At 40.7% G+C, this 21,462-nt stretch overlaps 1 protein-coding gene across 1 annotated transcript in view; it reads right to left on the reverse strand.

Moving 5' to 3' along the window:
• Nucleotides 1-9,476: 9,476 nt before the first annotated feature.
• The window catches only part of LOC133529945 (mucin-2-like), a 44,260-nt gene continuing 32,274 nt past the window's right edge, over nt 9,477-21,462 (reverse strand). The window contains exons 3-8 of the mRNA XM_061867728.1: nt 20,868-21,007; nt 20,001-20,063; nt 16,556-16,948; nt 15,584-15,805; nt 11,960-14,423; nt 9,477-10,664 (exon numbers count right to left, since the gene is read on the reverse strand). Of these exons, the coding sequence (XP_061723712.1) occupies nt 10,453-10,664; nt 11,960-14,423; nt 15,584-15,805; nt 16,556-16,948; nt 20,001-20,063; nt 20,868-21,007 (3,494 nt within the window). The 3' untranslated portion in view covers nt 9,477-10,452. The remainder of the gene's footprint in view (nt 10,665-11,959; nt 14,424-15,583; nt 15,806-16,555; nt 16,949-20,000; nt 20,064-20,867; nt 21,008-21,462) is intronic.

Below are 21,462 nucleotides of genomic sequence, written 5' to 3' on the forward strand. Positions count from 1 at the left end.
ACTTTGATTGTATGGTGGCTAGGCTTTTAAGACTTTATAACTGCGTAACAAACGCCTATCGATTACCATGACTCGCTTCCCCGGACGACATCGTTTTCATCCATTGTACCCAAAATTACGCTCAACAAAACGTTTTAGCGAGACCATTTATCATGCTTAATGACTGTTATAAACTATGCCAAAACCATACAAAAACCAGTATAACTTACAGACCATTGCTGCCTATATTTAATATGGAGTTACGGATCAAAAAGTATTGGGAAATTATTGTTGTCAAGTCTTTTTTTAACTAAAATCCCTTGGTACCTAGATTAAGTATGAAGTTAGGGGTCAAATAAGTTTGGAACATGGAAGTTTATGAATACAATCCAGGTGAGAACTGGGCCAATGACCATCAGTATAATCGCTGAATAGGTACTTTGTGGAAAGTTAGGGGCATTGTGATAAAATAATGCTTTGTTCAAGACTATAGCGAAAGTGTGACAATAATAAAATGAGATAAAAAAGTAATAACAGGCGATTTCAGACGTGCACCTGACAACACACCGATATTTTTTATTCATATTGAAAAAAAAAAAAAAAAAAAAAAAAAAAAAAAAAAAAAAAAAAAAAGCTCCTAATGTGGCCCGTGGAGGAAGAAATTCGGAAAATCGCGGGTCACTTCTGGATGAGATTAGCTCAGAACCGGGACAAGTGGCGTACTAGAAGAGAGGTCTATGGAGCAAAAGGGCTGATATGATGATGATTGGAATCATATCAGTTAGCTGTCAGTCGCGCGTTCATTTCGCTCTAACTTGTTGGTATTTGTATCAGTGCGAGTGAGAAGATGCCCGAATGATTCCAATGTCCAATATCATTATAATATCGGTTTGATGTCAGGCCCCCCGGTGCTTAAACTTCTATCTGCATTTTTAACGACCTTAAGTCATATTTTTTTTTAGTTTTATTTTTTTATTTACTAAACATTTTCTAATCTTTGAACACTTCCATTAAAACTATAACAAAATGATGCCAACTAATATTTTAGATCTAAATCAACTCATACTTTGATATCAAACTAGAATTCTAGTTATAACCAACGCAAAACTACTGATTTCAGACATAAATTGAGGCTTAAAAATACAGTCAAATCAGGATATCATGTGGATAGAAACGCAATGGGTTGTATTGTTACCTCATAAGACCTTCAAGTCAATTTTTAGGACAAATAACTAAGAGCCCAGGAAATAAAGATAAGCAAGCAAAATCAGACCTTATATCGGAGCCTGAAAGTCTTTTTTCCAGGACAGGTCATTACTTCATTTACCTAATTATCCTACTTATAGCGCTTATTACATCCTCACGGTCGCCGTGCACTTTTTCGTGGGAGGCCAAGCGACAGCTCTACTAATGGGGCGACACTGATCCCTTCGGCCATTCACGGCTCCGTTCGGCTCGGCATTGCTCCGAGCAATTATTAGGGTTGGCACAACTTGACGTCTCTTTGCGTGCACAACCACAGATAAAATTAATTTTAACAACCCTAAATAGCCGAAAGGGTGTGCCATAAGTTAGAAAGGGACAGCATGATTCGTCCCTGAATCGCTGTCAAACTTCAAATTTGTAGGAAGTGTTATTTCTGTACAGTAATACTATTATTTATTCAGCGACCGTGTAGATGTAATAACGGCTTACTGATGGCGTTATTCATAAACGCGTTACTGGCCTGAATTAGCTATGAATCGTGTGTCTTTATCTATCATTTTGACTTATGTGTTTGTAAGAAAGGGATAAATAATAATTTAACTAAATCAGGCCCGTAAGTCTCTAAAACGTGTGGAATAAAGTAGCGAGACTTGAATTTTAGCAACTTGGTAACAGTGTGTGTAGACTTATTGCATTTATAGACATTTGATACCCTTTAAATTTATTAGAGCTAGTATAGCTCGCGTGTCTCATAAAAAATAAAGGTAGGAACACTTTTACACTGTATATGATATCCTGTAGGATAGTGTGGAAGGGCTTTTATGCCTAGTTTACACGCTTGCGCGACTTCATAGCGTAAGACGGGTTTTATACTAATGTTTGCCTTTGCTACAAGCGACAGAACAACGCAACGAATACTTAAAAATGTCGAGTGGTTACGAAAATCACCCATAATTCTATCAAACTAGCGTCCATTTTCGAAATTGCCCTACAAACTAAAGTATTCTAAAATACCAGTAAAACTTTGACTATAATCAAAGATTTATTAATTGTATAAAATGTGTAAACTCTAAGACAAAATTATGCGCCTAAGTTTGACAGCCGGAAGCTGATGTAGGGCGCCATGTTTTGTAGCCACTGTAATGTGAAACGTTTACTTTTTGACAAGTTATCGCATAATGGATGTACAACACCATCTATGGAGTATGTACCTACATCAGCTGTCGAAGCAAGAATTTGTTTTATATTTTACACATCTTATACAAATTGTATAATAAGTGATTGATTGCATAAGCTATACTCGGGTTAGATCGGATGAAGAGTAAGATCGTATGAGCAATACAATGTGTGACGCTATTTCATACGCCCCTCTTGCCACATGGTAGTAACCGCCAGTCGTGTCATCCGTGTGTTACGAACGTTTAACAAAAGTGTGAAAAAGTTTATATTTAATGAAAAAGACAGGATTTTTTCAACGTATGAAACTAATTCTCCTTGCTTTAGAGTTCGAATTAGCAATTAGTGCGATCTTAATCCAAGGTTTTTCGGTTAAGTGTCTTTAAAAAAAAACCATTTTGAATGTATAAATTACTCCTAAACTATTTTATTAAGGGGTATTAATAATAAAAGCAAGTTTTCTTTTTTATCGTTTGCATTAAACATTTGGAGGTAAAAGTAAGAGATATTTTTTTTGTGACGTCCTTCCAGCTCGCCGAAAAATAGTCCGATCTTATCCCGGTATACCTTAATACAAAAAATTACTCATTCATTGATTAAAATTGAACGTTATACTCGCGTCACAATATTCTGCCGCTTTCCTTTTAAAGAAACTTTGGCAAATCACATTAACAGACATAGAATGTTACTACACATTAAAAAACAAAAACAATTCATAAAATAAGTTAACTAATTCTAATACTTCATGGCCAATGAGTATACATTGTAGATTAGGCCCCTTTTGACATTTTTAAATTTATTGCCCATAGGAGTAAATTTTTCAACAAATTTACGGTTTTCACACAAATCGACTCTAACAGCATACAAAATTGACTTGCAATGGGTGGGGAAAGTCCCATGCAATCATGTTCATACGTAACAATACAGTCCTGTACCCCACATATTTTAAAGTCAGATATGATGACATGCTTTTATCGCCTAATCAGAGGCGATAAAAGCATAATGAAGATATTTATGCCCAGATTTTCTCTTCGTCCAATTTCGGTCAGACAAATGTATTGTACGACGAATTTATTTTTGCACAAAAATTATGGGCAAAGCTATAAGAACAATGAGCAAAGTTGCAAAGTACATTTTAAGCTTGATTATGACAGCTATTATACAATTTAAATAAATGCAAAAGGGGATTTTTACATTTATTAGAGTACAAATGAATCATACCCTAGATTAGTACAACACGATACTTTACCGTTAAGTACTAATTTGTATTTTAGTGTATTTTTATATGATACCGAATGAAGCAGTCTTAATTGACTAAATGCATTTTTTTGTTATTTTCAACCAATTTTTTTTTTATTTCGCACGGGAATCGAACCCCTTGCTCGTCACAATACAGGCAGTGTCATTTCACTTCAGGCTGTAATTTTAAGTCAATGCAAAACCACGTGACTCAGTAAATCAATATGAGGTACATTTTGGATCTTTGTACTAATTATTAGTAGTGCAGTCGCCATCAGATATATCGGTGCGGTCAAGGTGCTCAAAGATATCTGATTCAAATATTTGTACTTTGGCCGCTCATATATCTCTCATTGCAACTGTAGGACCGAGTCACGTGTTTTTTTGTTCACATTTTTTTAGAATTAAATAATCTATAGGCCTGTAACACATTCACTGCCAGACAAAAAACGGCGCACTACCCCAGAAACCGGTGGTCTATAGCTGCATACAAAACAACCCGCCCAGCGGGTTGTCCGGCATCTGAACAAAGTTCACGAGCGCCCACCAGGTGGATTCCCGGCAGTGAATGTGTTAAGGAAGCCTGAGCCGACCCACTCACTGTCTTAAATATCTCACACAAACAATCATTTTTCTTTAGTACAGTCTGTTCCACTAGCATTACAAAAAAAACGACAGAATCACATGGCTATGTTGCTACCTTCTATTAAGATCCTAAACAGCGATTTTTTTTCCTTCCTAGGGTTTGTCCCGGCTTATTGTGTGCTCATGAGAGCCTGGAGTACGTTTGGAAACTAATCGCAAGAATTAGGCACTAGTTTTTACTAAACAGCGATTCATTGATTGTATAAATATGTCCCAATTTGGAAACTTATTTTAATACATTGTTCAAATTTTGATTTGATATTGTCCTTTTAAAAGGACGCCGGGACTCGGGAGGATAAATTCTAAGGTGAATTCATACTTTTTGGTAAAGCCAGACGAGAATAATTTTGACATTCTACTGGTATGTCGGCAGATAACTCATTGCGTCGCTGTGTGAACCAAAAAGACGTCGGTCATTCTCCAAACTTGCGCCTGCGTCTAAACTCCGTCAGAACATACTAAATGTATGAAAAATTTGACGGAGTTGAGTATGACCGCAGTCATATAAATTGAGAATGAACCGTGTATAAAACCGAATGCAAAAAATGAAAGTCACAACTCAAAAAAATTACGCTCGTCTTCAGACGACGCCGTACGGAGCGTATATTATGCGGGGACTCTGGTTATCAAAAAAACATCTTCAGCTGTCAAATTGAGGGAAAGATTTTTATCTTAGACTACATCTCAGACAAACAATGATTTTACGTTAATAATTATAGAAACGGAACTTAATCGCCAATTGAGTTTTAAATTTATCTTCCACGGATCGCTTTCCTACAGCAGAGAAGTGAGGGAAGCCATTGAACTAAAAAAATAACATTGCAATTTCAATAGGGACGAGGGTTTGGGGATCTCATGTACATGGAATGCAGTCATTAGTATATGTAAGCGGAAACGTCGAAAAATCGAATATCGTTAGTGTTGTGTGTCGACAGAGTAACATCCCTAGTGCGCAAAACATTCAAGTTGATAAACAAGACCAAGTTAGTTCGAACTCGCGAAGATGTTGATGTCAACTTTAGCCAGTCTTCTCCGAAACCACGGGGACAACGCCGTCCTCGAAACGTCGAAGGTAAATTTAAAACTCGCTTAACTCCCATTTCTATAATTTATTAATGTGTAATAATCGTGAACGTTTAAATCAGTGTTAATCAATGATTCTTTTGTCCTAATAGAATAGACTATGAGCATGAACCTTTTGCAATCAAACTGTTATCGTCTTACGTCTTAAACGCGGAATTACTTAAGGCATTACATTTGTTTCGGGCTTATACTTAAGTGTCAGTTGAACCAAATAACCGTCGCACATTCATTTTAATAATTAATAAATTTAAGATGTTTTAATATTAATTATACCCACATTGAATACCGGTCGCTTCGTATGGATGTTTCTATAGAAACTGACCCGTTTTCATTGCTAATAAGTAAAAACCACAATTGACTAAAATGTTCGTTTAAGTATTGCTAAAAAAGCCTGAAGATTAAAATATATAAGTTCTCTAAAATATCAGGATACAGCCTTCGATTACATTTATCAGATTTAAACACTACCTATTATTGTGAAACTATGCCACTTTGCCCACATGCCAGACAAACCCACGCATAAAATACTAAAATACCCTTCAAATCCGAATTGTAATCAGAGCTTAAGTAAATATCGATAAAACGTGTTTTTCTTTTACTTCAAGTATATGTTTATGGTTTTTCAATGGGCAAAGTCACAAAATTAATATTTTACGGAATATTATACTAGCCAGACCAAGATAAGTTGGCAGCAATTTTGATAGCCCAGGCGGTGCAAGTGTTAAGTAATCGTCATAATTTCATAAAAGTTTGACGTTTAAAATAACACGTACACCGTCTGGGCTATCAAAATCGCAACTAACTTGTCTTGGTCTGACTCTATTACTATGTGTCGTGTCGAACGGTTATTAGGTCCGTGACTGACTTTCGATCATCCGTCTCTTTCGCACCTAAGAGGCTAGTGGCTAGTTAGATATTGCTTTTATATTTTAATTGGAGTTTGAAACCTTTATATTGCAAATAATTATTTTGCAGATGGCCAGCTTAAGCGGTTATTACACTGCAGATCCTCTCGCCGGTGTGCAAGTGAGACAAAACTACACGTGTATAGCGATGTCCCGCTCGCACTACAGAGCAGCGTGCGGATCCGTATCTAGTATAGATACCGCCTTAGCGTAAAGTTAGATCAATGAGAATTGGTTTTTATTTACAGGTAAAGGTGGTATAAAACGATTTTTTTAACTGTTTCATGTTACTGGTAAATGTGTCTATTTCAAGTATCTAATTATCGTCTGTCATTGCCATAACATTCAATCATCTTCATCGACAACCGACAGGGTACCTTTTGCATAAAACAGTCACATTTATATTTCCAGATCAGAAATAAAAAATAAATTAGCTCTCATTGATTTTACTTCAGCTATTTCGCTGTCTTAAAGTATACCATACGTTTTTAATAATACACATACGTCCTTATAAATCAGCACGGCATACATCTACATATATACTAAACTATTACTATAGTCACAGCACTATAACGTTATATTAAATTTGTTTAAATATAAAATCGCACTTTTATAGAAGCGTATAAGTTATTTCATAGTGGTGTTGGAGAGCTGAGTTTTTATACGTATAATAAGAAAAAAACGTCACGATGTATAACTGCAACTTCGTCTTAACTTTGCCCAGATTCTTAGATCGCAAAAATTTTATGTGAAAAATACTGTTTTTTATTTTATCATCATAGAAATGAGAAATAAGGGTTTTTTATCATCTTAATTTACTGGGCGCCTTGCAATGAGGCCTCTTTTTTTTTAAAGAACGGCACATCATAAAATACTGTCGTGTTTTCTACAAATATATACAAGCGTAAAAATTCAGCATATCGTAATTTATTAATATTACATAAATGTAAAAAACTGTCTAGTAAAAACCATTTAATTTCGAATATAGTTCATTTAACACAAATAAAAATCACGAATGATTAACAATTTAACTCATATGAGGAAAATAATCGAATTATTAAGACCTCCTAGCCTTGTCGGTAGTGACCCTGCTTAAGAAGCTGAAGGTCCCGGGTTAGAATTCTGGTAGGGGCGTTAATTTGTGTGTGTTATCACAAATATTTGTTCCTGAGTTATTGATGTTTTCTATGTATATAAGTATTTATATATAACTATATATTATATATGTATATAACTTCGTCTAGTAACCAGTAACCACAAAACAAGCCTTACAGAGCTTACTGTGCGACTATCTGTCTGTGTCTGTGTGTATCTGTGTGGTCTGTGTAAAATTGTCCTATAATCATTATTTATTTATTAAAAACTGGGCAAAGTTGTGACGCAAACTTGAAATAAAAATACGGCGTATGTTAAGTTTCTACTATTATGTTATTGCTTATTTATTAAAGATTCATTCATTGTGTCAGATGTGTAAAGTCTAAGATAAATTCGTGCTTTTAAGTTGACAGTTAATTTAGGTGACACCGTACGAAGCCAGTTACTCTGTTTGTCAAAAGTTGACATTTGACAATTGAATTACCACAAAACAGCCTTACAGCGTCATCTTCTGCAGCTGTCAAATTCGAGGGCAGGATTTTTCTTAGATTACACATCTAATACAATAAATTAAAATAAAATAAAACTCTTGCCACAAACTCGCTTGTCACTAATAAATCGTCAAATCGGAGTTTTTGGTCAAATAGACAAGACTTCACTATTTATTTATATATAGTGACGTCACAGTTCACCTATATGTTGGTGTATCATATAGTTGATAAACGTGTAACAGTGGAATGTTGACTATTTAGCCTTCCAAAGTACCCCCTATATTATATAAAAAGGGATTTTCTTGCCTCAATACTAGTTTCATTTTTGTTATGTGCAAGTCTGCTAGTGGGCAAAGTCGCAACGGTTAATTTTGCTCGGTGCAAAGTTGCACTAATTTAGATATACACAACTCCTGACAATAATTCTATGTTCAGGGTGTGTAATAATGAAATTATTGCTTGCCTATCCAACAGCGAATGATAAGCGTCAATAGTTCAGTATCAGCTACGCAAAATAAAATATATAATCAATTCTGTACTGTACTGTATACAATCTCTAAATAGTATCCCTTAGATGCATAAAATATCAATACTAATATTAAAACAACCAAATTCACTTTTAATTAAGAATGTATATCGTCATAACATAACAGTCTTAATTTCAAGAGAGTTTCATTGGCACTTCAGTATCAATATTTCTACTCCATGCATCTAAGGGTTAACGGACTAGCCCGAGGGCCACGAAACGCATTTTCCGAGCGTGCGTGCTCGACGCTGGAGCCGTCCGCCATACATTTGGGTTAACACTTCGAACGCTACGCCTATCGTGTGCGGCATAGAAAACTCTGTAGACACAGTAAATTTACTGCCATCTTTCGACGAATTTACTGTCATCGTTCAGAACGCCATTTGACTTTGAGCCTTATTTTTTGCACTAATATGTGTTGAAATTGTTAAATATCTAAAAGTGGCGACATCTAATAGATCAAAGGCCAAAGGCACCGTTTCGAGCGATGGCGCCACAACCTTTAGCCGATGCCCGGTAAGATGGCGCCACTTTTTGATATTTAACAAATTTAACACATATCAGTGAAAGAATAAGGATCAAAGTCAAATGGCGTTCTAAATGTTTTAATCATGTGTCGAATGATGGCAGTAAATTGGCTATAAAGTTTTCTCACAATCCACCTCTATTTCAAATTCTCTTTTACATCTGGCCACGCGCGTCAGTTGACGTCTTCGGCGGTCAAACTGTTAAACAAAGTATGGCGGTCGGTGACAGCGTCGATCGTCCACGCTCGGAGCGTGTTTCGTGGCCAAACCATAAGTGTTCTTATTGCAATGAAATTCGATACATAATAGTATGCTGATACGTTAGATTTTCTGAAAAGTTAAAAACAAAACAGTATTTCTATCTTATTTTTTAGATAGTACCGTTTTTCTCAATTCAGTAGTTATACAACAATACTTTTTGCGATTTGTTTTATTTATATTTCGATCTTAATAGATGCGTAACTGATATCCATTGACGATAACTGTGTATGTAGATAAAATTTTAATATATACACTGTACATTTAAATAAAAGCCGCCTTTGAGTGGATGATAGCCACTACGAATTTAGTCGAATTTGGATTTAAACGGGAACTAGGTAGAATTCAACAGTATAACCTTAAATGCCTCTCTAATGTACAAGGTGCAACAAAAATAGTGGGGATACGTTTAATAGCATAATCGATGTTCTTATTAGGGATAAGAAGAAAAAAAAATTGACGGGAAATTATTTTTTTCTATGGGGCCGTCGCCTAAGTCGGCCACCTTCTATACAAAGGCCAAAAATATTTCACTTCAAAAAAAATTCTTTTACTTTTTCTTAATTATAACACGATACTAGGTATGCCCTTAAACGGGTCCCGACTATTTTTGTTATACCTTGTAGACGCATTGCGTTACTTAAAAAAAACATGAATATTTTTCAGGAACGCTTATACGTAACAATTTAGAACGATTCACGGCGCTACAGACTCGCTTGGCCTCGATATCGAGCGGTAGCGAGAGCGGCAAGCGGCGACTGACAATCTACGTGAATTAAAAGACACGACTCGGCTTACGGCGGTACCACTCGTGACTATAGCTTGCTGCTACCGCGTAAAGTCGTGCCTGGTTAGTATAAGAGACCTAAGGTTAGTTTGTTTTTCTAACGTCCTGACACACACTGTGACATTAAAAAGCTTTAGGCTTTGTAATTTTTTTCGATACGTCCATATCAAACACATCTCAACCATTCATCTGTTAATAACCTACACGCTGATTGTGTACGCTGCAACTATGGCTCGCATCGCCGGCGGGGCGAACAGGATTATAATACAATCACCCCTATATAAGAGCATATCTATATATAAACTCTTATATCAAGGTGATCGGTGCGCAATACCGACGTCAGTGTACAAATTTAGTACACATTCGACGGGGTGATCAGCGTAAACGTCTACGTTAGTGTCGAAATCGCTTAGACGTTCGACGCAACGCTGCACGCCCCGCCAAATACTCGTCACTTAAGACCGTACACATACAATGACACTTAAATATTTTGAACACGTCCGTGAACACGCATCACCTACACGCCGGCCGTATATCATCGCTGCGGCTGCGGCGCGAACTGGCGGCGCTTCTTGCTGCCGCGCCCGTCGCCGCCCCCGCCGCCGCCGCCGCCGCCGCCACCGCCTCCGCCGCCGCCCGTGCGGCGCGGGTTGGCGGGCGGGGAGGAGTAGCGCCGTTGTTTGGATGAGAAGGAGCGATTGCGGTTCTTTGGCGCGCTGTCGTTAGAGTAGCGTTGTTGCATTACTCCTGGAAGAAACAAAAATAAATCAGATGTAAAAAAATTGTTTATAATGACTAAATGGGGTAGACAAAGGTAAACAGAATATAATAATTATTTAGGTGCGAGTTCCAGTCTATTAGTAACATTTATAGTTACCAACGAACATAAATTTGTTATTATTAATTGTAATTATGCATGTTTTCTTTTCTTTACGCTCTCAAATGTTTAGTTTTGGGTAACATTTAAAATTGTAATCTTAAAGAAAAAAAAAAACAGACTGATTTTATGTAAAAAATGAAAATCTAGGTCTAAACTTAAGTAATATTGTATAAGTACTGTTTGTAAACGACTGTATGTTTCTAAAATATAATAAATATAAAAAATAATGTATAGTTACCAACGAACATAAATTTGTTATTATTAATTATAATCCTAAATCATAACATAAATCTTAACCCTTGGGACGCCTAGTGCCTGATCCGTACCAGTCCTGTCAATTGCCGGAGGGTCTTCAATTTTTGTACCCGTCAAATGCCTAGTCCCGGATCTGTACACACTGTCTTGTGCCTTATCAGTCACAAAATTTATTCCATCATATTTTTTACAATTTTGAGATCTAAACCCTTACAAATAGAGTTTTATATTACTTGCATTTTAATGCAGTTTATGTTGCGGCAGTCAACGGGTGCACATACTCGCACGCGAGCCTATCCGGCGTTTGAGGGGGATGGGACGAATCCGGCAATAGGCATCTGACTGGTACATGTAAGTTTGATGGTTCGGCGTTCCAGGGGTTAAAGGAGTAAATTATTTGGTAGATTTATTTTCTAATGTTAGGTAGCCTATCGGTTACCTGAAGTGAGGGTATGTTAAAGTTGTTGGTAATGTGGCGTATGATCAAACTCTGATGAGCAGACACTTGTCTGGAAGCCTACGAGGAACATTGTGACGCTGATAGCGGCGGCGGAAGCGTGCGCCCGCTACTGTTGTGGCGCACAACCAGGGACCCGTCCACCCTTTCCCAGAAAAAAGCCTTTAAATGGGTTAGCCGTTCATCGAATTACCCCATTTGGGGTAGCAAGCTTTCCCTTTGAATGTCTTACCCGCTCATTTAACTTAGCTCTAGAATGGGGTTTCCCTTTCAGAGATACCACTAAAATAAAAGGGTATTCCCTTCCTGATTCAAAAAATTATGACACCTGGCTGTCAACGCGCTAGACACCCAGTCCTTCTCTTTAAATATAAATAAGGGGATACCGGACCGGTCCCTGCCCACAACTGTCTGAGTCATGTATTACTACTAATATCGGGTATGTGTTACCTGAGGGTATGTTGTTGAAGTCGGAGTTGCTGGTGATGTGATGTATGATGAGGCTCTGGTGCGCGGACACCCGCCTGGGGGTGGGCGAGGAGCACTGCAGCGCGGACAGCGGCGGCGGCGACGTGCGCGTGTTACCTGAGGGTATGTTGTTGAAGTCGGAGTTGCTGGTGATGTGATGTATGATGAGGCTCTGGTGCGCGGACACCCGCCTGGGGGTGGGCGAGGAGCACTGCAGCGCGGACAGCGGCGGCGGCGACGTGCGCGTGTTACCTGAGGGTATGTTGTTGAAGTCGGAGTTGCTGGTGATGTGATGTATGATGAGGCTCTGGTGCGCGGACACCCGCCTGGGGGTGGGCGAGGAGCACTGCAGCGCGGACAGCGGCGGCGGCGACGTGCGCGTGTTACCTGAGGGTATGTTGTTGAAGTCGGAGTTGCTGGTGATGTGATGTATGATGAGGCTCTGGTGCGCGGACACCCGCCTGGGGGTGGGCGAGGAGCACTGCAGCGCGGACAGCGGCGGCGGCGACGTGCGCGTGTTACCTGAGGGTATGTTGTTGAAGTCGGAGTTGCTGGTGATGTGATGTATGATGAGGCTCTGGTGCGCGGACACCCGCCTGGGGGTGGGCGAGGAGCACTGCAGCGCGGACAGCGGCGGCGGCGACGTGCGCGTGTTACCTGAGGGTATGTTGTTGAAGTCGGAGTTGCTGGTGATGTGATGTATGATGAGGCTCTGGTGCGCGGACACCCGCCTGGGGGTGGGCGAGGAGCACTGCAGCGCGGACAGCGGCGGCGGCGACGTGCGCGTGTTACCTGAGGGTATGTTGTTGAAGTCGGAGTTGCTGGTGATGTGATGTATGATGAGGCTCTGGTGCGCGGACACCCGCCTGGGGGTGGGCGAGGAGCACTGCAGCGCGGACAGCGGCGGCGGCGACGTGCGCGTGTTACCTGAGGGTATGTTGTTGAAGTCGGAGTTGCTGGTGATGTGATGTATGATGAGGCTCTGGTGCGCGGACACCCGCCTGGGGGTGGGCGAGGAGCACTGCAGCGCGGACAGCGGCGGCGGCGACGTGCGCGTGTTACCTGAGGGTATGTTGTTGAAGTCGGAGTTGCTGGTGATGTGATGTATGATGAGGCTCTGGTGCGCGGACACCCGCCTGGGGGTGGGCGAGGAGCACTGCAGCGCGGACAGCGGCGGCGGCGACGTGCGCGTGTTACCTGAGGGTATGTTGTTGAAGTCGGAGTTGCTGGTGATGTGATGTATGATGAGGCTCTGGTGCGCGGACACCCGCCTGGGGGTGGGCGAGGAGCACTGCAGCGCGGACAGCGGCGGCGGCGACGTGCGCGTGTTACCTGAGGGTATGTTGTTGAAGTCGGAGTTGCTGGTGATGTGATGTATGATGAGGCTCTGGTGCGCGGACACCCGCCTGGGGGTGGGCGAGGAGCACTGCAGCGCGGACAGCGGCGGCGGCGACGTGCGCGTGTTACCTGAGGGTATGTTGTTGAAGTCGGAGTTGCTGGTGATGTGATGTATGATGAGGCTCTGGTGCGCGGACACCCGCCTGGGGGTGGGCGAGGAGCACTGCAGCGCGGACAGCGGCGGCGGCGACGTGCGCGTGTTACCTGAGGGTATGTTGTTGAAGTCGGAGTTGCTGGTGATGTGATGTATGATGAGGCTCTGGTGCGCGGACACCCGCCTGGGGGTGGGCGAGGAGCACTGCAGCGCGGACAGCGGCGGCGGCGACGTGCGCGTGTTACCTGAGGGTATGTTGTTGAAGTCGGAGTTGCTGGTGATGTGATGTATGATGAGGCTCTGGTGCGCGGACACCCGCCTGGGGGTGGGCGAGGAGCACTGCAGCGCGGACAGCGGCGGCGGCGACGTGCGCGTGTTACCTGAGGGTATGTTGTTGAAGTCGGAGTTGCTGGTGATGTGATGTATGATGAGGCTCTGGTGCGCGGACACCCGCCTGGGGGTGGGCGAGGAGCACTGCAGCGCGGACAGCGGCGGCGGCGACGTGCGCGTGTTACCTGAGGGTATGTTGTTGAAGTCGGAGTTGCTGGTGATGTGATGTATGATGAGGCTCTGGTGCGCGGACACCCGCCTGGGGGTGGGCGAGGAGCACTGCAGCGCGGACAGCGGCGGCGGCGACGTGCGCGTGTTACCTGAGGGTATGTTGTTGAAGTCGGAGTTGCTGGTGATGTGATGTATGATGAGGCTCTGGTGCGCGGACACCCGCCTGGGGGTGGGCGAGGAGCACTGCAGCGCGGACAGCGGCGGCGGCGACGTGCGCGTGTTACCTGAGGGTATGTTGTTGAAGTCGGAGTTGCTGGTGATGTGATGTATGATGAGGCTCTGGTGCGCGGACACCCGCCTGGGGGTGGGCGAGGAGCACTGCAGCGCGGACAGCGGCGGCGGCGACGTGCGCGCGCCCGCCGGCGACGCGCGCGCCGAGCTGTCCGACCACTCCTGCGGACACCACAATTGGTACTTGACATATGTTCAATATTATAACTAAATTTTGCTAAATGGATAGAAAATGGGCCATCTATTATAAAAAAAAGTGGAATTTAAAAAGAGATATTAAGATACTAAAAAAATTCTAGGCTCCAAAGTCTCAAAAAGAAAGAAGAGAAAGAAAATGGTACCATTCGATTCTATACATTTTATAAAAAAATAAATTGTACCACAACTATATACATAAACGCAATATTTCAGGGTTAAAATAGCAATTATTGACGTCACATTACAATATCATTTTGTTAGAGGCGTTTCAATCGTCGAATGCGAGCGTCAGACTTTAACTCTAATTTCTGACTTTTGTGTTGCTTAAATGCCATGAGTCCTATATAGATATTTGATCCTCAGAAAAATCAAGATCGTTTGACATTATTTACAAAAAACTGTCAAGTAGCCAATAATAACTTTCATATACAAAAATTAAATCGATCTTGGCGCAATTCGCAAACGCGCGCTACTCATCACGCGCCACGTAAAAGTCCTGCCCTTAGGAAGTAGTATGGAGCGCCATCGCTCGCCTTTGGCCTATGTTCTATTAGATGGCGCCACTTTTTGATATTGAACATATTTAATACATATCAGTGAAAAAATAAGAATCGAAGTCAAATGGCGTTTTAAGTTTTAATCATGTATATATATGTATGTATGTCACTTTATTGCACATAAACAGGTTAACATAAAACAGACAAAAAAAACAACAACAAAAATGTTATGTAATCATGTGTCGAAAGATGGCAGTAAATTTACTGTGGCTACAAAGTTATCTTTGACAACCCACCTCTATTTCTCTTCTGAAATTCTCTTTGGTTTCCTGCATAGAAAATGTATGGCATAGTACTTCATAGTTATAAAAACAGACTATTCGCTCCGTTCACAAGTTCATATTATTACCACGTCGTGCATTGGCATCGCTTGTATTTCCCCCTCCACCAACTTATCAAGCCCTTCTCAAACATACGAATACATACCACGTTTTCTAAATTTACACTAAAAAATACAATTTAAAAGGAAACCGCTCCTTTTGTCTCACATAATACGAATCCAGCTCCTGCATTGGACTAAACGTCACCAAAGTTTGTCAGGTTATCAGTATAAATATAGACACTCACAGGTTCGCTATCGCTCGGCGGAGGTGACGGCTCGCTAGACACCGCAGCCGGCGGCGCCCGATGGGGAAAGAAGAACGGCTCGAAAGTATCTCGGACCCATCGTCTGTATTGCAGCACGTGGTCTGTGACGCGTACTATGCGACCGAGCGCGCTGTGTCGCGCTAGGAGCACGTTGTGTGGGGCCACGGCTTGTTGAAGGATTATGTAGCCATAGTCGAAGGCCTGAAATAAAAAAACAACATTATAATCATAAATAAAGGCGAATCATGTCCCGATGGAAATGCCTCAATAATATATGTCAGCGAATAACTTAACGGGTATATTCCCATTTGGTTACAAACTGCCCGCTTCGGTTTTTTTTTATTAATTTGTTAAGATGCGTTCGCATTTGAGTCAGCCTCGGGTCCAGGCACTCACGGCTCGCCCTAAGATTTATCGAGCTATGAACGTGAACAATTTTTTGACATAATTTATATAATTAACGCAAAGAGAGGTGTTATAAGTTTAACCGCTCTTACGCGGGTAAACCGATTTAGATGTCATTGTTATTATTATTATTTTTAAACAAGTTTTTTAGCTTTAGTTCTTAAAACACATTTCATCAAAATCGGTTGGGTTTTTAATTTATTTCATTTATTCTATGTCTGTGTCAAGTCTGTGTAAGTTAAAATTGGTAATTATTCTTTCCTGGAACTCCATTACCTAATAAGTTCTTATTAGGTAATGGAGTCCTAGGGTCAGGTGGGGTAAATAAAATAAAAAAACTAAGTTTTTAACACTCAAAAACTTATTCTATTTCATTCTTATTCCATTTAAAAAGAAGTCTACACACAATGCTTCTTTTTCAAGGAATTTTAAGTGTTTATTCACTACGCTATCCCTGCACAGACTGGGAAAGCACAATAAGAGAGGAAGTACCAACAAAAACGTCAAATTCGCTGCAATATAATGTGGAATATAGTGATGACTCACCTGTTTAACCTGTATCGCTCCGTAACTCGACCTCCCGATATCATTCCCCGGCGTCAAAGGATCCTCTATACATAATAACGAAGGCCTATGCCCATCATTCATATCCTTCTGTATCTCATCCTTCGACACATACGACCCCCCATTCTTCACTCTTATAGCCGTTTTCACGTAGTTAAACTTTCTTCCGTACAGTTCGAAGAACTCTATTAAGAGCACGCCTAGATTATGTTGCTGTCTCAGTCTTTCAGGGCGAGGATGGAGCTGCAGGAAGCTGATGCACATGAGTATGAGAGAGTAGGAAGATATGCCGCCGGTGAAGACCTCGTTCAGGTCGCGTTGGAGGAGGAACTGCTTGAGAACCATTACGAGGCGTGTTAGGACTGGGTATTTATCCTGGAAAAAGAAAGGTGAATATTAGTATGATATAAATGTCGCAGCCACTGGTTAAATTAGCCCGCTAATTAGTTGGTGAAGACCACCCAGCTAAGTCATTGATCGCAACGTTTAACCATATGGCTAAACGTCGTGTAGTCATTTAGCTAATTTAAACATTGATGAATTTGATGTTCGGTAAGGTTAGTATTTTATTGTTCATTTGTATCTTATTTACTTTATGTTACTTCATTTCTTTGCTTTTTAAGTTACATTTAAATTGAGACAAAGAGCTGACTTTCAAAACGCCAAGTTGTTAAACGTTAAGTGATTTTCTACATATAGTTCTAGGCGACTAATTAGCTGGCTAACTTAACCAGATGGCTGCGACATAAACATTATTCATTTTTAACCGTCGTTGTAACCCTCAAAATATTAAATCTCAGAAACTGCAATAGGCACGCTTATTTTATATGTATTCTTCCACAATACATACAGAAAAAAATGCCTCTTCTCTTCCGGAAAATTACTGGAGAAAGAATACTAAAGTTTAATTTCTGGTTGTAACTTATATCGGCCAAAACCACCACTAAAGCCTGACCAGTAATATATGATCACGTGCCATATTGCGGAATTTCATTGGAACTAAATGATTCATACTAAAACCAACTGTCACCCTATACATGAGAATAACAGCGCCCTCTTGACAATTATCATATATTTGTGGTTGGGCTTTAGTTATGTTACTGTCTTTTTTTTTTTTTTTTAGAATCTGTCGAATTTGTCTTCAGAATCTGTCGAATATAACTTCAGTAGCTCTGTACCAACTTAGCAAAGGATCTGTCCTTTGTGGAAACGCGACCATGAACGTCAATTTTCTGAGTATATGACGTTTACAGTGACATTTCAAGACTTTGTTGCTGAAAAATTAGCTTAGACGGACGATATAAAAATTGTAGACCAAAATCTTTTAGGTTTAGGAAAGACAAATTATAAACTAAGTATATGGACCCTATAATGTTGTTTTATACCATAGTTCGTTCGCGTTAAGAATGCAGTAAAGTCATCATCATTGTCCGCCGGCCTAGCATCGCCCGTAACCAACCAAATCTTTCCTAATTAGAAAATACTTCGTGACAGACTGATCTAGACACGCGGCAGCGTGTCAAGCCAAGTTCAAGCAAAGGAACTGGCTAGCCAGCGCCGAGTGTAATATTACACAACCCACTTGGTGCCACTTTTGATCAACATCACCGAGCGCGCCACGGCAGTTTACTATGAAACTTCCCAATAAAATATAGCGAATGCTTTAACGGTGACAGGCAGTTTGGTGCAACTGGCCCTTAGTCAGGTCATAAGTTCTGTCAAAAAGGTTTTGACTGATAAAAAAGCTGGTGAAAGCTTATTTAATGCTGAATTACTTACAATATAATTTAACTTACAATAAATATAATTTCAGTTTTACATAATTTTAAGTAATATTCAGAAAATTGGTATAAAAAAAATGCAAAAAATACACGACCTGTTCCAAGGTGATTTTGATGCCTATTTTTAGCGTGTCACTGATACTTACCCTAAGTTTGAAGGGTATAGCTGAAGTACAGACTCGTCGGAGAACTAAACGCTAGTGATAAAATAACGTTCGAATAAAGTAGATTTAGAAAAATAAACAACTGTACCTATTTTATTAATGTGACACTGATTTTTACTCCCTTTTGTAAAGTATAATTTTTCACAATCCAGCCGCGTATTCGCGTCTAACGACAATCCCAGAGTTAATAAACAATTAGTAAATAAAGACACGATCTAAATTTATATTCGTAAACTATTTATATTACGTTTTGATGAGTATAAAACAAGCTTTTAAATCATGGCAAACTTTTTTATTTAAAGCTTTGTATTACATTTTATCAGTCAAAACCTTTGTGACAGAACTTATGACCTAAGTAAGTTTACAGTGACCAGTTGAAAGCATACTTTCTAATTAGGAACGATTTCATTGGTCTACGGTCACAAGCATCGCTAGGCCGGAGCACAGTAGTCATTTTACTGCATTCTTAACGCGAATTAATTATAAGTTACTTGCACGTGAAAATCTAATATAATGTTATGAATGCATTAATTGATTTTGTACAAACAACAAACCATTTCAAGGTGAACAGATGTAAACACAAAACATCTGTACACTACACACGTCGACTTTATTCAGAGAACAATCTTAACAACAATATCCTATTTAACAAGTGCGTTTAAGTTGGTTCTTGTTATTATGGCGTAAAAGTCTACTTTCGGTAAATTTACTAGCGTACCAAGTCAGTAGTTCATTATTTGGCACGACCCACATGCTACCGATTTATTCTTTTTAATTAAGTATTTTTTTGTCAGCCCACATTAAGATTTTGTCTACTAGAACACTACTGTACGATTTCCACTGTTCGGCTGGAGTCGGGCCGCGGCGGAGCGCATTTCACAATGTGCCTGTACATAAATGTGGCCGCGGTCGGCTAAACGTTCCACTTTGTCGCTTGCCATAAGGACGACTTGACAGGTTATTCATATAAAGATACAAGCAAATTTCGTCCTTACGGCAAGTGGCAAAGTGGGACGTTTTGCCGGCCGCGGTCACAAATGTATGACAGAGTTGACGGAGTCGATGGAGTCCGCCCGGAGCCGACCGCGTCAGCGAGGAGCCGCCCGTGCGAATGTGAAATGCTCTCTGACGCGACCCGGTCGGTGGAAATCGTACATACTGCTATGCTCTCGTTTTCCTTGTCATAGTTATATTTCCAACCTTGTTGTAAGGAAAATAAAGTTGTTATTTGTATAACTTTCAATGCAGATCTAAGGCCGCTTCAAGTCAATATCCCGCCATCATTTGTTATCATTTGATTTTGAGCCTTAATTCAATATCATTGATTTGATTTTACTATGATATCCAATCAAATGGCGCCCGAACAAACCGCTATCAAGTTAGCCCCTCGCCATCGATTCTCATCATTTGATTTTGAACCTTAACATAATGGTGTAGAATAGATTTTTGTTTACATTGTAATGGACCTCTGCCCTTACTGACCTTAAACTGCTTGATAAGCTCTGCACTCTTCACGCCGCTGCTCATGTTAAACGATATGTCCACCTGATGAAGAAAATACGTTGTTACTGTATTACAATTTTAATAACAATATTTAAAATATGTAAAATAACATACCCTAAATATACCCCTAGGGTGGAAAATTTGAGTTTGACCTGAAGTCGAAAATTCGACTTTCATCTTCATTAAGGTCTATTGTTATAACTTCGAAAGGGGTCACGTTCTATTGTGACAACAGTCCGAATAAACAAGATGTGAACCTAACCATAGACAGCAGACAAGATGGCGCTGGTCGCCGTCGCAAAGGCTGCGTTCTGCTTATAACAGGGCCGTGTCATATAGCTGTGATCGTGGCCTCGCCGGAAGATCAGCGCTGACTTTCGGGTCAGTATTATGCTGAACCGACACCATTTCGTGGTAAACTTCATAGTTATACTTTTGTATGTAATTTTAGTTAGTTTATCACGAATAAACTATTTGATATTTGATAAGATGCGTAAGTGTTGCAAATGTATGAAGTGCCTCGCGGCACAACCCGCACAACTCTAGTCAGTGATCTTCACGATGGGAACAGTGGCCTTCGCGAGGACCTTGACGCTCTCCTTCTCAGCTTTATCCTGGGTGACTCTCGCTCTGGCGTCTATAGCGGCAGTTTATTCCAATTACCTGGATGCTGTCCTTGTCTGTCCTGTACCACCATCTCTGGAGAACAGTGGCCTTCTCGAGGACATTGACGCTCTCCTTCTCTGCTATGTCCTGTGTGACAAGCTCTCGCTCTATCGTCCATAGCGGCAGTTTCCCCCAATGACCTGGATGCTGTCCTTGTCTGTCCTGTCCTTCTTATCTTACCTTAACGTCGGAGTATTTGTCAGTCATCTTCACGATGGGAACAGTGGCCTTCTCGAGGACCTTGATGCTCTCCTTCTCTGCTATGTCCTGTGTGACCAGCTCTCGCTCTAGCGTCCATAGCGGCAGTTTCTCCCATTGACCTGGAAACAAAAAAAAATGGGGGTTAAAAACTACTACATTTTTCTTGTTCATTCTGATATGGTTCTGATTTAGATTTAGACCTTGACTAGCCCATAATTCCATTGCAAAAACGTCCAATACTTTAAAAACGAGCTAGAAATAAGATACATTTTCCATACGATGACCAACAATGCCTAGAGCACACCGGCTGCCTGTGCGTCGACGTACAGAGCCGTGCACGCTCACGACAAGCTAGCGGTGTGCCGTCTCTTATAAACATCTGTATATTACAACGCCCACGTGCTCGTCCACACACACGCATCCGGTGTGCACAGACCTTAAGTGGCCGCCGCAAACAATGCTAACTTGCAGCTACATGGTGTCACAAGTGCGTCACAAATATTAAGATACATAAATTCGCTGGACTTAATACTTGATTGTAAAAAATTACATTAAGTATAAACCTAATCAGATA

The sequence above is a fragment of the Cydia pomonella genome, chromosome 22, assembly GCF_033807575.1.
Source record: "Cydia pomonella isolate Wapato2018A chromosome 22, ilCydPomo1, whole genome shotgun sequence".
NCBI classification, from domain to species: domain Eukaryota; kingdom Metazoa; phylum Arthropoda; class Insecta; order Lepidoptera; family Tortricidae; genus Cydia; species Cydia pomonella.